Here is a 14,010-nt window from a genome sequence, read left to right as displayed (position 1 = left end):
GTCGACTCTGCGCCCTGGGGCATGCTTCAGGCTGGAAATGCCAAATGGTTTGTCCCGGCGCAGCGTTTTTTTTTTTCTTTTTTTTTTTTTTTTTTTTTTTTTTTTTTTTTTTTTTGACTGTCCCTTCTCCTCCAGTCTTCCTCCTCTTCACCTCAAGTACCACCACTTCCTGCTCTTCCCGCCCACCACCACATCCGTCTTCTTAAGTACCGACCTCACGCGTACTACCGGATATCCCTTCCCTGTAGCCGGTCTTTCCAAAGGATCCGTCCAACGAACCCCCTTCTTCTTCTTTCCATCCTGCTGCTGCTGGTGCTGCTGTTCCTCCTCGCGCCGTGGGTAATAAGGCGTGGGCGCCCGAACTAGAGGTAGGAAATTTGATTCCCTCGGAACTTGAACCTGCTCACGCAGTGCATGGTGTGTTTTGTCGTCGTCTTTTGGGTGGATGGTGATTATGCCTTCGCAGCGGTAGCATTCGACTAGTAGTGAATGAGATGATAATTCTCGGTGGCGGGATGAACGGATGGTATGTGGTGCTTCGATGATCTTGACCTTTTTCTTTTGGGCGTGAGAATGGAGGAGGAAGTTGAGCTCTGCCCTGGCTGGAGAGAGTGTTATGGAGTGAGACATTCTGTGATGTTGAGAGGCAGGTAAAAAGTTGTTGGGAGGACGTGGTTTTGCTTGGGTTGCAAGACTGTTGTGTCACACTTTGGTAGGTATAAGTCTGTTGTGCTGGAATGATACTGCAAGAACAACTGTTGGAAGGTATCGATCGACGGATTCTTGAAGGAGACGGGATATTAAAGAGGTCAGGGTCGCTATCTCCTTGACAGTCAATTTTAGTAACTTAACAGGCTGAGAGTAAATTAAAGTGAGTCTGTATGTAGGGCGTTTAAAGATGCATAGGACAGCATATAGAACGTGTGAAATGGTAGTAGATAAGTAAAGATAAGGATGAGTGTCTAAGACATATTGCTTCTTTTTTGAGGTTTTCTGCAAGGCACATTCTTTAAATAGACATTCTCAATCTATACGTCATTGAGTAATAAGACCGTTTGCACTTGCCTTGAAATCGTTATTCTTCGACCGTTCTAATACTAAGGTAGTCTCACTATTCCTATATGTCAACTATACCTCTCGAGTCAATAAAGAATTCAAAAACAAAGTTGTAGAGTTCTTCGCAGTCTTCTTATAATCATTACCTGGGTAGCAAAACTACTTCAAAAGTCAAAAACGTCATGTTTTGTTCTCTCCAATATCTTACCTACCTACGTATGCCTTTAATCGACTGACGTTAACGCTGGAACTTGACTGCCAGGATTGACGTCTGGATTTTTCTCCGGGTTTTCTTATAAGGTTGGTCTGGATCATAAACCGGACCTTTTGTCCGGATCGGATTTTTTTGTCCGCTTATATAAATAGATGTTCAACATGCTTTAATGTTTTGTTTTCAATCTTGTTTATGTCTATCATTGTTGTAATCTATCCAATACATAACACGTAAAAACTGACGAGAACCCTCACTACCACTATCTCACAAGAACTCTATAGGGTATCTGAATAAGGTCAACTGTTGCTATAGTTGTCAGCATAGCAAGTACAGGTCGAACTTGGCAGGAAAACTAGTAAGGCTACGAAGGTAATAATAGGGAAGTGGTCAAATCCCTTTGTTCAACACAAGCAGAACACTCAACGACAAGGACGCTGATAGTAGCACATGCTGTACGAAAATGACCCCAGCTCAATCTATTGACTTATTTATTTCAGCTACGCACGAAAACCCTTCATTAAGAGGAACCTAGTTCCCATAATCGATGATTCGAAAACGCGAAGTACAATCCAAAAGATGGCGACTAAGAATAAGATGCGGCCTTAACTTATTTCGTGGGGTATTTAGTAACAATCTGTTAGTCCGGTAACGTAAATGCAAAGGAGCCGATTAGGAGCTTGCACCAGCCAGACTGAGCCTGTTGTGCTGGAGCGGGCAATCCATCCAACATCAGAGCGCTCGACATCTCAGCATCGGCTAACATCACGACAAAGCAAGATCCAAAGTTGGTTAATCGATTCATGTTGCTAGCAATAACTACACAACTACCGATATGCAAATAATAATGACTATTGCCGTCCTATTCCATTCGCTTGTTCGCCCAAGTGGGATACCAGGTAGGTTTGAGCGCCCTCCAACGCTTAATCCACCGTGACATCTACCATATTTGTATTCTCATAACTCCTTTTATAACCGCTCGAGAAGAAGAAAGAACCCATAAGAGAGATCATGATATAAAAACTTGTAATACGTCTTCACCTCAACTCCGACCATGCCTCAAAAAATGCCATCTCTACCGTCTCTAAACCTCCCAACTTCTTCCACCCTCAAACGAATCTAGAGAGTAGTAAGGTACTTGACGACCTTCTCTCTCTCCTCAACAGGCATAACGCTCAGGATATCACGGACACCCTTCCAGGCAGCGTCATCAGAGCCCTTGGAGGCAGCGCGGATAAGGTCGCGCATCTCCGAGGTGATCGCCTCGGCCTTGAGGGCATCGATCTTAGTCTGGACCAGGTGGCGGTTCTCCTCGTACCAGACGGCAACCTCGCGGTCGGCGGTGTCGAACTTCTCAATACCGCTCCAGGCCTGGAGAAGCTGGAGGTGACGGGCGCGCTCCTTGGTCGAGTTAGCAGTGAGAGCCTTGCTTGGGGCACCGCCAGGGGTAGTAGCCGAGATGATGCGACGGAGAATGTACTCCTCATTGAGTCTTCTGCGCACACGCCAGTAGAAGAAGCGGCGGGCGTTCTGCCACTCAAGGACCTCGCGAATGACACCCTTGGCCTTCATGCGACCAGCGCGATCGTGGAGATCAGCAAACTGCACGCTGATCTGAGCATAAACGGGCAGAAGCTGCTGCTCGCGCTCAGTCATCTTTTGCTTGATCGCATCAGACTCCTCCTTGGGAAGGCTGGCATCGGCGCTCTGCCTCTTGAGGTCGGCATAGACGGGGTCGAGGCGGGCCATGGTCTCAAGCTGCTTGTCCTTGCGGTACTTGATACCAATAATACCCTCAGGCTCCAAAACACCACCGCGAGCATCCACATCAGCATACATCTCCATGGCGACAGGGTTGATGGTGGGATCGACGACGACCCACGAGCCACCACGAAGCTCGCCGAAGGGAGGAATGTAGATGAAGACAGGCTGCTCGAACTTGACAAGGGCGTCGACGATGAAAGAACCGTACTTGAGGACCTCGTTGTACATGTCGCGCTGACCACCAGAGAAACCACGCCAGTTGGCGAGGATCATGAGCGGAAGCTGCTCGCCATTGTTGAAGTCGTTAATGGCCTGGGCGGTCTTGAAGGCGGAGTTGGGGTACCAGACACCACCAGCCTCGTTGGCCACCTGCTCGATCGAGTCAGGGTTGGCGGGATCGGCAGGAGTGATGTTCTCAACAGAGCGGGTCTCGACAGCGATGACACCCATGGGGATACCGCCAAGGCGAGCGCGACCAACGACGACAGTCCTGGCCCATCCACCAAGGGTCTCGACGAAGGAGTCCTTGTCGAAGAGACCGGGCTGGTAGCCGTTCTCGTCCTCCTTGCCACCAATCATCCACCTGACGTCGTAAGGCTGCTTCTGAGGCGGGGTGTAGACAACGTCACGATCCCAAGTGTCGACACTGACGCTGATAGGCACAGGGTTATTGCGCTTGTCAGGGACAAACGACATCCACTCGACGATCTTGGAGACACCAGCAAAGTCATCGTTGGCGGTCAAGTGGGAGACACCGTTGCGGTACATGATCTGAGTACCACCAAGCTGCAGGTTGGAGGTGTAGACCTGGCGACCCAAGACGTTGTTGAGGGCAGGGGCACCAGTGAGAATGATGGGCTGGCCCTCAATCTGGACAGCACGCTGACCAAGACGGACAAGGTAAGCACCAATACCAACGGAGCGGCAGGTGACGAGCGTGCAAGTAAAGATATCGTTGTAGGCCCTGCTGGTGGCACCGGCAATGAGACCGGAGCCACGCAAGCACTCAACACCGAGACCATCCTCAGCACCAACGATCGTGACAATCTTGTGGCGCTTCTCGTCTCCTTCGGTAATCTCCTCGGTGATGACAGTGTTCTCGAAGCGCTTCTTGCCCGCATCGTCGAGGTAGAGGTACTTGAAGCCAGCCTCGGGCTTGCTGGGGTCATTCCAGGCAACACTGAAGTGAGGCATAAGCTCGGTAGCGAGACCCAAGCGGGCACCCGAGTTGGCGGACAGGTAGATGCGAGGAATACCCAGCTTACGGGCAAGCTCAGTGCACTTGAAGAAGAAGTTGTCCTCCTTGGGGCCGAAAGAGCCGATATTGAAGGTGATGTCGTTGGCGACAACAACGAACTTGCGACCGTTGGGGTACTCGGGGGTTCTCGCACGGATGAGCCATCCAACCATGCCGCAAGTGTTGGTGCCAGGCTCACGCGAGACCTCGATCAAGTTGTCGTGGTCATCAAGCACGAGCTCGCTGAACTCAATGCACTCGCCAACAGGGGGCTGCTTGTCGGCAAGAGACGAGTCCATCCGGACAGCCTTGGCCCAGCTGTTCTGGATAGCCTGGCGGAAGAGCTCAGGGAAGTCATAGACGTACTGGGTGCCCATGAGGTGAGCCTTGTAACGCTTAGGCTGGAGCCAGTTCTTGGTGGGGTAAGGCGTGTTGACCGGCAGCAAGTGCATGGAGCCGATCTTGGTGGTGCCACCGATGGAATGGAACACCCACTCGCCCTTCTCAGACTTGCGCTCGGCGTAAAGCTCGACCTGGATGACATAGCCGGAGGTGTTGGTGATGATAACACGCAACGGGTAGGGCATGCCAGTAGCAGGGTCAGTGCAGATGATGCGAATCTCGACCTGGGCAACACGGAGGCGCCAGCCGCGAGGGCCGAAGCGGTCAAGGAAGCCCTGAAGGGAGTGCTCAACTTCCTCGGGCTGAAGCTGGAAGACCGGAGTGAAGTTCAAGAACATGTGGTTGAGATCGGAATTGTTATTGCCGATAATCTCAAGAGCATCGAAAATGTCGTTGATGACGCGATCGGCCTCCGAGATGAGGTATTCGGCAGTAGGAATCTCGTCCCTCAGACGGCCAGGACGAATGACAGCGCGAGTGAAGTAGCGCTTGTCGGTCTCGACACCCTTGCCAATCGCCTCGTACACATGAATGTTCTTGTTCTCGGTGAAGACAGGCTTGATCTTGAACTTGGACAGACGTCCGAGCTCGAGCTGGAACGCAAGAGCAGGCTCGCTGTGACGGATGCTATCGTCCTCAACGTACTCAGGGCCACGGAAAGTGAAGTAGCCAGGGTAGGAGCCATCGTTGCGACCACAGACGAATGTGATGCGGCGGACCCGGCGGGCAAACAGGTCCTCCCTGTGTTGGTGCACAAGAGGAAGAATATCCTTAAGAATCTCCTCGTCGCTGCGACCCTCGGCATCACGGACGGCAACGTTGACGACAGCGGAGAGCTCGTCAAAGGTCTCCAGGCGCTGAAGAGGAGGTCTGCGCTTCTCGTTGAGATCGGGAATCACGCTGTTTCTCTTGCGGGCTCCGAGCACGGGCAGCTTCTCGAGAGCCCTACTGAGGAGCTCATCCGCATCATCCAAGAACTTGCAGGGAATGATCACACCCTTGCGGGTAGGCTCATCCTGAGTCTTGTGGGAAAGGTAGGACATATCGCTGATAGAGCTGATGCGCTTGAAGGTGCTGTCCACAGGTGTACCCGGGGTGGAGGGGGCAGCGGACTGGATGGGCAGGCCGAACTCGGAGTGGCCAAGCTTGCGCAGAGAGAAATCCCAGGACAAGAAGGAAGGAGTCTCGGTCTCATCGGTGTGGTACTCAATCTTCTTCAGAACGTAAGCACGGTAGGCGCGGCGCACATAGACCTCAAGGGCAGCGAGGGACACCCAAGGATCCTCGTGGGCAAAGAAGAGGGTCAAGACATCGAAGACGGTGTACTTGGAGTCCACAACCTCCTTGATGATGTCCAAGCTAGGCTCACGGTGATCCCAGCCAGTCTCACCGTAGCGAGACTCGACAACAGAGGAGCGAAGAATGTGCTCCATCTGAGCGGTTCTCTCCTCGAGAGAGGGCAGGGCGCACTGGATCAAGATCTCACGAGCCTTGAGGGAAACCTTGGCAGTCTGACGAGACTCGAGCTCGGCAAGCTTGCGAAGGACGGGACGGAGGTACTTGCTGACGTTGCCAACGTTGGGCTTGTTCGGGCGGTACTCGTCCAGAATCGCGAGGATGAGCGAGTTCTTGGCCGCTACCCTGCTGTGAGAGAGAACAGTCTGGGTGACCTTCTTGATGTCCTCCTTGTTCTCATCACGCAGCTTGAGGATAACCTCTTCATCCTGCAGACGACGGCCAGAAAAGAGACGCTCGACCTCGACGTAAGAAGTAAGGAGATCGCGAATGACATTGAGCTCATGGACCTTCTGGCCCTCAGAGTACTGGTCGATGACGGTGGTGAGAGGGGCCAAAGTGGTCTTCAGCAGCTCAGCGTCGACCTTGGAGGCAACGTTCTCGTCCAGGAACTTCTGGAAGACCTTGCCGAGATTGCGGGCAGGGAACTCGGCTGAACGCGAAGAAGCCTTTTCGAGGACCTGAGTAAGTTGGGCGTCGAGCTTCTGAGGCATACGAGCATGAAGGGCTGAGAATTGAGCGGTGAACTCGCTGTAAGGGAGCTTGGGGTCACGAAGAACCTCAATCAGATCCTTCAGGGTCTGTTGCATGATGATCTGGTTGTCGTAGCCCATGAGGATGTTCTGGAGAGTGTCATAGAGAAGGCGGAACCTCTGAGCGGGCTTGCTGCCGACAATAACAGGGGCACCAAACTCGGGAAGCTGGCCGAGGAAAGGCTGGGCCTGCTTGACACGGCTAGGATCATCGAGAGCAAGGATACCAAGGATGTCACCGGCCTCGAGAGTAGCGCCGGGCTGCTTGATAAGCTGGACGATACCATCCTCCTGGGCAATGAGAGGCATGTACATCTTCATGACCTCGACCTCAGCGAAGGTCTGGCCGGCGCTCACGTGTTCGCCGTTCTCGACGGTGTACTTGACGAGCTTACCGGGGGAGGGGGTGCGCAACTGGGTGGGATCGTTCTCCTGCTCCAGCAGACAGGTCTTGCTATCGACCGACATGCGGGTAGCAGCGACCTCTTCCTTCCAGTAAACATTGTGACTGCGACCGTTAAGAAGGATGAGGAGTCCACCATCGCTCAGAGCACGAACGCCGACGGTACACTTGGAGCCGTTGATGAAGAGATGGTAGCTATCGGCGCTCGACCTGGTGACGGTGAACTTATAGCGGTAACCTTCGTAGATAAAGTCGACGGGGAAGACAGTCTTGAGGATGTCCTTGGAGGGGACCTGACCCTTCTCAAGACCAGCACGGTACTCGGTCATGCAGCCTTCGCTCGCAATGTGGGCCTTGGTGACGGCACCGCAAACAACGGCCAGAATGGGGTCGGGACGCTCAGCAGTGAGCTTCTTGGAAATAAGCTCATCGAGCCAGCCGGTAGTGATGGTGTTCTCCTCGAAGGCCTCAGTCTCCAAAAGCTTGATGAGGTACTCGACGGTGGTACGGAAGTCACCGCGGATGCTCAATTCCTTGAGGGCAACGACCATGTGCTTTCGCGAGGCGGCACGGTTCTCGCCATAGGCAAAGATGTGACCGAACTGCGAGTCGGAGAAACTGTGAATACCACCGGCAGAACCGACGGAGAAGTAACCCCAGACGTTGGAGCTCGAACGGAAGTTGAGATCGTGCAACACACCGTTGGATGGCTTGAAGCCCTCACCGGGATCCTCGGAGGTGATACGGCAGGCAGTGGTGTGGCCCTTGGGGGTAGGCCTGCGCTGGGTCTTCTCGGACTCGGGGTTCTTGAACTCGAAGTCGATCTCGCTAGCAGTCCTGGGGTCGACGCCGTAGAGCAGTCTGATGTCGCGGATGCGGTGGAGGGGAATACCCATGGCAACCTGGAGCTGAGCAGCCGGAAGGTTGACACCACTGACCATTTCAGTGGTAGGATGCTCGACCTGCAGACGGGGGTTCAACTCGAGGAAGTAGAACTTGTCATCGGCGTGGGAGTAGAGGTACTCGACGGTACCGGCCGAGACGTAACCGACGAGACGACCAAGACGAACAGCAGCCTCCTCCATGGCCTTGAAGGTCATGGGCTTGGCGATGGTGACGGGGGCCTCTTCGATAATCTTTTGATGTCTGCGCTGGACCGAGCAATCTCTGCCGAAGAGGGAGATGTTGTTGCCGTACTGATCAGCAAGAAGCTGAACCTCCAAATGCCTGGCGCTGTCGGCGAGCTTCATGATAAAGATGGGCGAGCCGGGAATTTCGCTAGCGGCAGCGTTGTAGAGCGACTCGAAGTTGTCCTCGTTGAGGACCTTGCGGATACCCTTGCCACCACCACCTTCGGAGGCCTTGATCATTACTGGGAAACCAATCTCCCTGGCCTTTTCCAGACCCTCCTGCCACGAGCTGACGCAGCCCTTGAGGTAAACGTCATCAGGAACCGTAACAATGCCATTGTCGTCGACCGTGACCTCGCTAACACCGGTACCAGACCAAGGGATACAAGGAACGTCGGCGTGCTGGGCAACAATTGTCGAGGAAATCTTGTCACCAAGGGAGCGCATGGCAGAACCCGGAGGACCAATGAAAACAATCTTTTTGGGGGAAGCCGCAAGGGACTCGGGAAGCTTGGGGTTTTCGGAGGCGTGACCCCTATTCGAACAGTCAGTATTTTCATGCCATCAACCCCAAAAGCAGGACTCTTGTCTACGCACCAACCAGCCCACACAGCGTGGACATCCATACGCTCGGCAATATCCACGATCAGCTCGACGTTGGCATAGTTGTGGTTATTTGTGCCGCCGGGGACTTCAACGTAGTGATCGGCCATCCTGATGTAGTCGGCGTTGGCCTGCAGATCTTCGGGGGTGGCCATGACGGTGAACTTGATGGCGCGCTCGTCGCCGAATGTTTCGTAAGCCCATTTCCTTACTGAGCGAATCTCCTTGACAGCAGCAATACCGTTGTTGGCAATAAGGACCTGGAAAACAAGCAAATGTCAGCAAAATGTGCGTTGGACCGCCGGGAGAGCGAGGAAACGTACGTTGGTGATGACAGTGTGACCATCGTGGGAGGCCACAAAGTCCTTGACCTTGGAGGGGGGGGCATTCTCGAGCCTGTTACCGCCAATGAAATGGGGGGCCAGGTTGTGCTTGGCGGCATATGAAGCCTGGACGACGGCGTCACTCGCTGTTGTGTCCGCCATTTTGTCTGTAAATATGTGGTGTTGTTTTGTCGAGTCGGAGGAGTCGTCGTCGTCGTCGTCGTGGATCGAATGCGGAGAGGAGGAAGCCGCTTTCAAAGTTACACTCGGTCGATGTATACCTGTTTTCCGAAACAGCCGAATTCAAGTATCGGTCAGTGGAGTGTTTCGGTTATTCAGCTCGGCTCAGCTAACAAATCGCCTGCAAAAAAAGAATGCTGCTGTCAGTTTCCAGCTCCTCGTCGGCAAAGCAAAGATGTGGTGTGGCAGAATGTCGTGAGGCGGGGCAGCTGGTGGTAATTAAGGGTTATGGTAGTGGAAAGAGACTGGAGTGGCAGGGTGGTGGATGCGGTGGTCGCATCAGCTTTGGTTTGTTGGGTATCGGGAATTGGGGGTAGAGCGAGTCGAATTGTGTCCAGTCCAGGCACAAGCAGGAGGGGACTGGGAACATGCTGGCTGTGCTGATGGGCCGGTGCTCTGGGAGGGGGAGTGAAGGGAGCTGCCTGCAGGTGCAGTGAATGCAGAGGAACACTCACCGAGTCAAGTTGTCGTGGAGAAGCTGGAAAGTGGGTGGAAAATTACGACAGAAGCCGCACGGGGTATCTCTGCAGGGATGTAAGGGGAAAGTGTGTGTCGTGCGATTGCTCGATCAATGTCGACGTCAACAATAAACAATCGAGGCTGCGTAGCAAGAGGCTGAGCAAGAAGGAGGAGGTGCAGCAAGAAAACTGAAGATCTTGAGCAAAGATGGATGGAGTGGTGCTGGCTGGAGGAGGGGGGATTTGCCGCACGCGATTGCCTTGGTCAAAAAGGTCTTGGTAGGTCAGGTAGAGAAGAGTGGGAGGAAGGAGGAGGAAGACGACGTGGAGGGACGACGAAATTCCTGAAGCTAAATTGGACGAGGACGGCAAGACCAGGCCACAGGACCAGAGGGAGCGAGGAGGAGTGAAGGGACGAAGCAACCTGGAAGGAGGCGACCGGAAGAGGGCGACAGGAACCTTTTGATACTTGAAGCTGGAGGGGCAAGAGCGAGCAGACGGCCGTGAAAGATTCGTTGTAATGCCGCGGTATTGCATCCGAACTTTCCAAATGGGCGACTTCGAGACACAACTTTGCGGGTTTGATGGGAAAATCGCAGCCACAAGTGGGGCAATTGGGTACAGGTACACTACATGTACTTCCACTTCGATTGCGCCCACTCAACCTCAACTCCAAAACAATACTTACAAGGACCGAGAGCGAAACGGGATGAACTCGGACAACTAAAGCCAGCCCGTTCTCTTTCGAAAATGCATAAATACTTGATACCCCCCATCTCTTCCTTCTGGCTTCATCTTTCTGGTCTCTTGGAGTGAGTGAGTTGGTCGCTGCTCTGATGTCCCCCACTGCGACATTTCAACCCCGCCAAATGGTATCGCTATCGAGGCCAATCTTGCCATTTGCTCCCGCCTGCCTATCCAAGGCGGTGGATGGCATCAAGGTGGGATTCGCCCTTCAGATTCGGCAAGGTTTGGGAACCTTTGGGGTTCAGTTCGTCAATTGGAGAAGCCAGGGGCAAGTGCCAAGCCGGTTCGCCCAAAAAAAAGGCGGAAAGGGAGGGAGGGGTGGATTTAGCCAAGGCGAAGCCGATTGTGGGTTCCAATTGAAAAGTGTCAGAAATCACCCAATCACGGACGTCGATTCTCACCCGAACGGGATCGTTGGGGAAGGCCCACTGCTCCAATCACAATGTCAGGAACCGAGGCGACTGCCCAACCACACCTTTGCCAATCGTCAGCTTCGTACGCCGAATACACACGACCTCCGTCGTTCTTACAGCTTTTTGCGGTGTCCACAAGTTCTCATGTAGCAATTGATTTGATTATTCTCGACGTCTACACTACTTTGATAGACAAAAGACATTGATGTTGCTGCTTGGACTAACCCCGCTACGTACCGATGGATGGTCCAGTCTTGTCTCACGAAGCATGGCGCAAAGTCCGGATGCAGTCATTTTCACGCCGCAGACGGACGTGATTCAGAGTTGCTGTAGTCATGACATTTGTGGCGGTCTGTTTTTTTCTACATTATTAGATGCCCTTCTGCTCTTGTCCTTCCATTGACTTCCATCTTCGTTTATATCAGCATGATGGCCCGCCTGTTTCTTGTCTTACGCCATATCGCAGCTCAGATGATGTCTCCATCACAACGCTTGCAGTCTTCCACACCCAACCTCCAGCCCACATCGCAATTTAAAAACGGATCCAGCACAACACAACAACCGAACCATGGGAATCATGGACCTTAACTTCCCAAGTTGTCATTAGCTTGTCCGTGGGGCTCCGGTGTTCAAGAGACTGGCCGACCGAAAGCTGACGTCTGGTGCGACATGGGCGCATGTAACCTCCGGTCGATACCCCGGTGGAACGTGGGGAAATTGGCAAGACAATGGTTTGAAGAGGCCAACACAAGGACAACACTGGCGATGACAGGCTTCCAAAACGAACATTGGCGGCTGACTGAATGATATGCCCGTCCTCCCAATGAAGCTAACAGACATCGGCTTAGTCTCGTACATACGGCGCGCCAAAGTCAATGTCCGATGATGAAAAGTCACCGAAAGTGGTCACATAGGGTACGTGCTTATGTAGTCCATCTCCTCCATTCCGGGCTGTCAGGGACTCGGGGGGCACCTCCACCCCAAACCGAAGTGGCGTCGGTGGGTCACATGGTAACGGCATGTATGAAAATTACGATGAGATCTTCGGTACGTACCCCCAAGATTTGTTGGGTTCGCAAAAACCTTGTACGGAAACCCCCCGACAAGGCCGAACCTCCCCGCGTGAGACGGAGGGTTGAGCAGGGAACAATTGAACGAGCCTCGCCTTGAAAACAACCAAAATATCTTCACCCACTGAGGGGTTGAACGGGACGACCAAGGATGTTCGGCTGGCGAGGTTCAGCGCCTTTTCAGGGGATCGGCACAGCAGCAAACGAAAATGTTAGTGCGGGCGCTGGGCCCCGCAGATCCCCAACATGTTGTCCGCGCCCGCGGGAACGGCACCCTTACATGGCCCTAACAACGAAGTCTGCTTTTGCTGCCTTAAAATCAACCCTTTGGCCCGAGCGCACATTCGCTTCTTTTGTTGACGGCAAAGAGATCGAGTTTTTTCCTTGATATCGAAAATGGTTCTGACTCGCCAAAATGAGGGTATTGACAACTCAGTATATTTGCACCCCCACAGCCATAGGCGCCTCCTCCGCAAAAGGGGGCGGTGTTTTTAATCCATCGATGCGCGGCTTGCTTTCTGATCGTGTGATCCGTGCGCAATAAGGTACCATACAGGCCAGAAAATTGATGCGGCAGGGGGGCTCCCGGACGTGCAGATTCGCCAACAGTTTCCTGGACCTGGGGACGTTGTTCAAAGCCCGCGGAATCCGAGGAAGAGACGAACGGTCTGTTCCACGAGCTTGATATTGACTTCACGGCTTTGGTTCGGTACTTGCCGAATTCCCTCAACAGCTCAACTCCTGGCCATACTTCCGAACGAGATAACAATATCCGTGCGACAACCACATCGGCGGCTTTTTGAGACTGGTGCGCCCAGCAAAAGAGCCCAGCAGATTGTGGATGGGAGACGCCCCCATGTCGGGCCGCCCCGTGATCCCTTGCATGTTCGTACCGTTCGCTCCCATCGAACACAGGGAGTAGAGGGATTTGCCGTTATGACACTCCACGACCTCGTCATCCATCTTTATCACAGACAAATGAGCCAGAAAACAGCCATCATCCATCGACAGCTTCAAATATCAAACGTCTCCAAAAATCATATGTACCTATTCCAGATCTTCTTCCCACACAGAGACTAAGTAACAAGGCCCGTCCCGACTTTGCGATGATGTCGTGTCGTCCATCCATCCCCTGGTCCCCCGGATTTTTAGGTTCGTCGTGACCCACTTTGCGTCTCTGACCTTGACATCAAAATCGTACGATTTTTTTTCTGTTTCACTTCTGGCCCAGCCAGCCCTACCAACTACATACCTACAACCGCCCTCCCGGGACTTTCACATGCTGTTGAATGTGCAACACGCACGCGCGCGCGCGCGCGGGGGACAATGAATGGACAGAATCACGGTGAGAGTGTGGTTAGTTCAGCCCTACGCAAAAGTAGGTAAGTAAACGTCGTCGAATAATGTGCAGTCGTCCGTCTCGGACTAAAAAAAAAATGTCACAATGACGAGCGACGATTGATTGAAGGTGACAAAGCCATGCGTTCGTACACGTACACATACACTAGACTACCTAGTGCTACTGGTCGTTGTGGCTCGTGGCATGTGATAAGCGTTGGTAGTGTACGTACTTGTCACTCTCTACACTAGTAACGACACTGCAGTCTTTGACACGGAGGTTCTTCTATCTTCTGTCAGGGAATCATCATGGTGTACACGACAAATGTTGCTTTTCAGGAGTCAGTAAAGGGCGCTGTTTAGGTACCGCTCACTCATATTATCAATCATTATACAGGCACAGTCGCAGTGACGATCTTGGGCGTCGACTTTTCTCTCCTAATTGTCTCCGACATTGTGGATCCATATCATAGTAAAAAGTATTTTGTACAATCTGTGATCCCCTTAACTGCGATCGTAAAGCATTCACGACGAGGTTTATCCCACGCCACCACTCAACCAACCAAA

General features: G+C 52.9%; 3 protein-coding genes across 3 annotated transcripts; all 3 read right to left on the bottom strand.

Moving 5' to 3' along the window:
- Positions 1–147: 147 nt before the first annotated feature.
- On the bottom strand, positions 148–630 carry B0T23DRAFT_314559 (uncharacterized protein; the record flags this gene model as incomplete). The annotated part of the gene is made up of 1 exon (XM_062834806.1): positions 148–630. The coding sequence occupies one exon, from the start codon at positions 628–630 to the stop codon at positions 148–150; it is 483 nt and encodes a 160-aa protein (XP_062694795.1).
- Positions 631–2,386: 1,756 nt separating this feature from the next.
- Positions 2,387–9,339, bottom strand: B0T23DRAFT_395373 (acetyl-CoA carboxylase; the record flags this gene model as incomplete). The annotated part of the gene is made up of 3 exons (XM_062838185.1): positions 2,387–8,786; positions 8,849–9,114; positions 9,178–9,339. 3 exons carry the CDS (start codon positions 9,337–9,339, stop codon positions 2,387–2,389), a joined length of 6,828 nt encoding a protein of 2,275 aa, XP_062694794.1.
- A 182-nt stretch (positions 9,340–9,521) lies between these two features.
- B0T23DRAFT_130631 (uncharacterized protein) lies at positions 9,522–10,531 on the bottom strand. Its single transcript, XM_062832187.1, has 2 exons — positions 9,873–10,531; positions 9,522–9,662 (listed from the first exon to the last, which is right to left on the bottom strand). The coding sequence occupies exon 1, from the start codon at positions 10,410–10,412 to the stop codon at positions 9,915–9,917; it is 498 nt and encodes a 165-aa protein (XP_062694793.1). The 5' UTR covers positions 10,413–10,531; the 3' UTR covers positions 9,522–9,662; positions 9,873–9,914.
- Positions 10,532–14,010: the final 3,479 nt, after the last annotated feature.

The sequence above is a fragment of the Neurospora hispaniola genome, assembly GCF_033458365.1.
Source record: "Neurospora hispaniola strain FGSC 10403 chromosome Unknown B0T23scaffold_3, whole genome shotgun sequence".
In the NCBI taxonomy this organism is placed as follows: Eukaryota; Fungi; Ascomycota; class Sordariomycetes; order Sordariales; family Sordariaceae; genus Neurospora; species Neurospora hispaniola.
The sequence above is the reverse complement of the archived record's forward strand: the minus strand, read 5'-3'. Positions and strand labels throughout refer to the sequence as shown.

Bases quoted from the DNA above. Each gene is read 5' to 3' on its own strand.
- B0T23DRAFT_130631 (XM_062832187.1), bottom strand. From the start codon at position 10,412: ATGCAATACCGCGGCATTACAACGAATCTTTCACGGCCGTCTGCTCGC.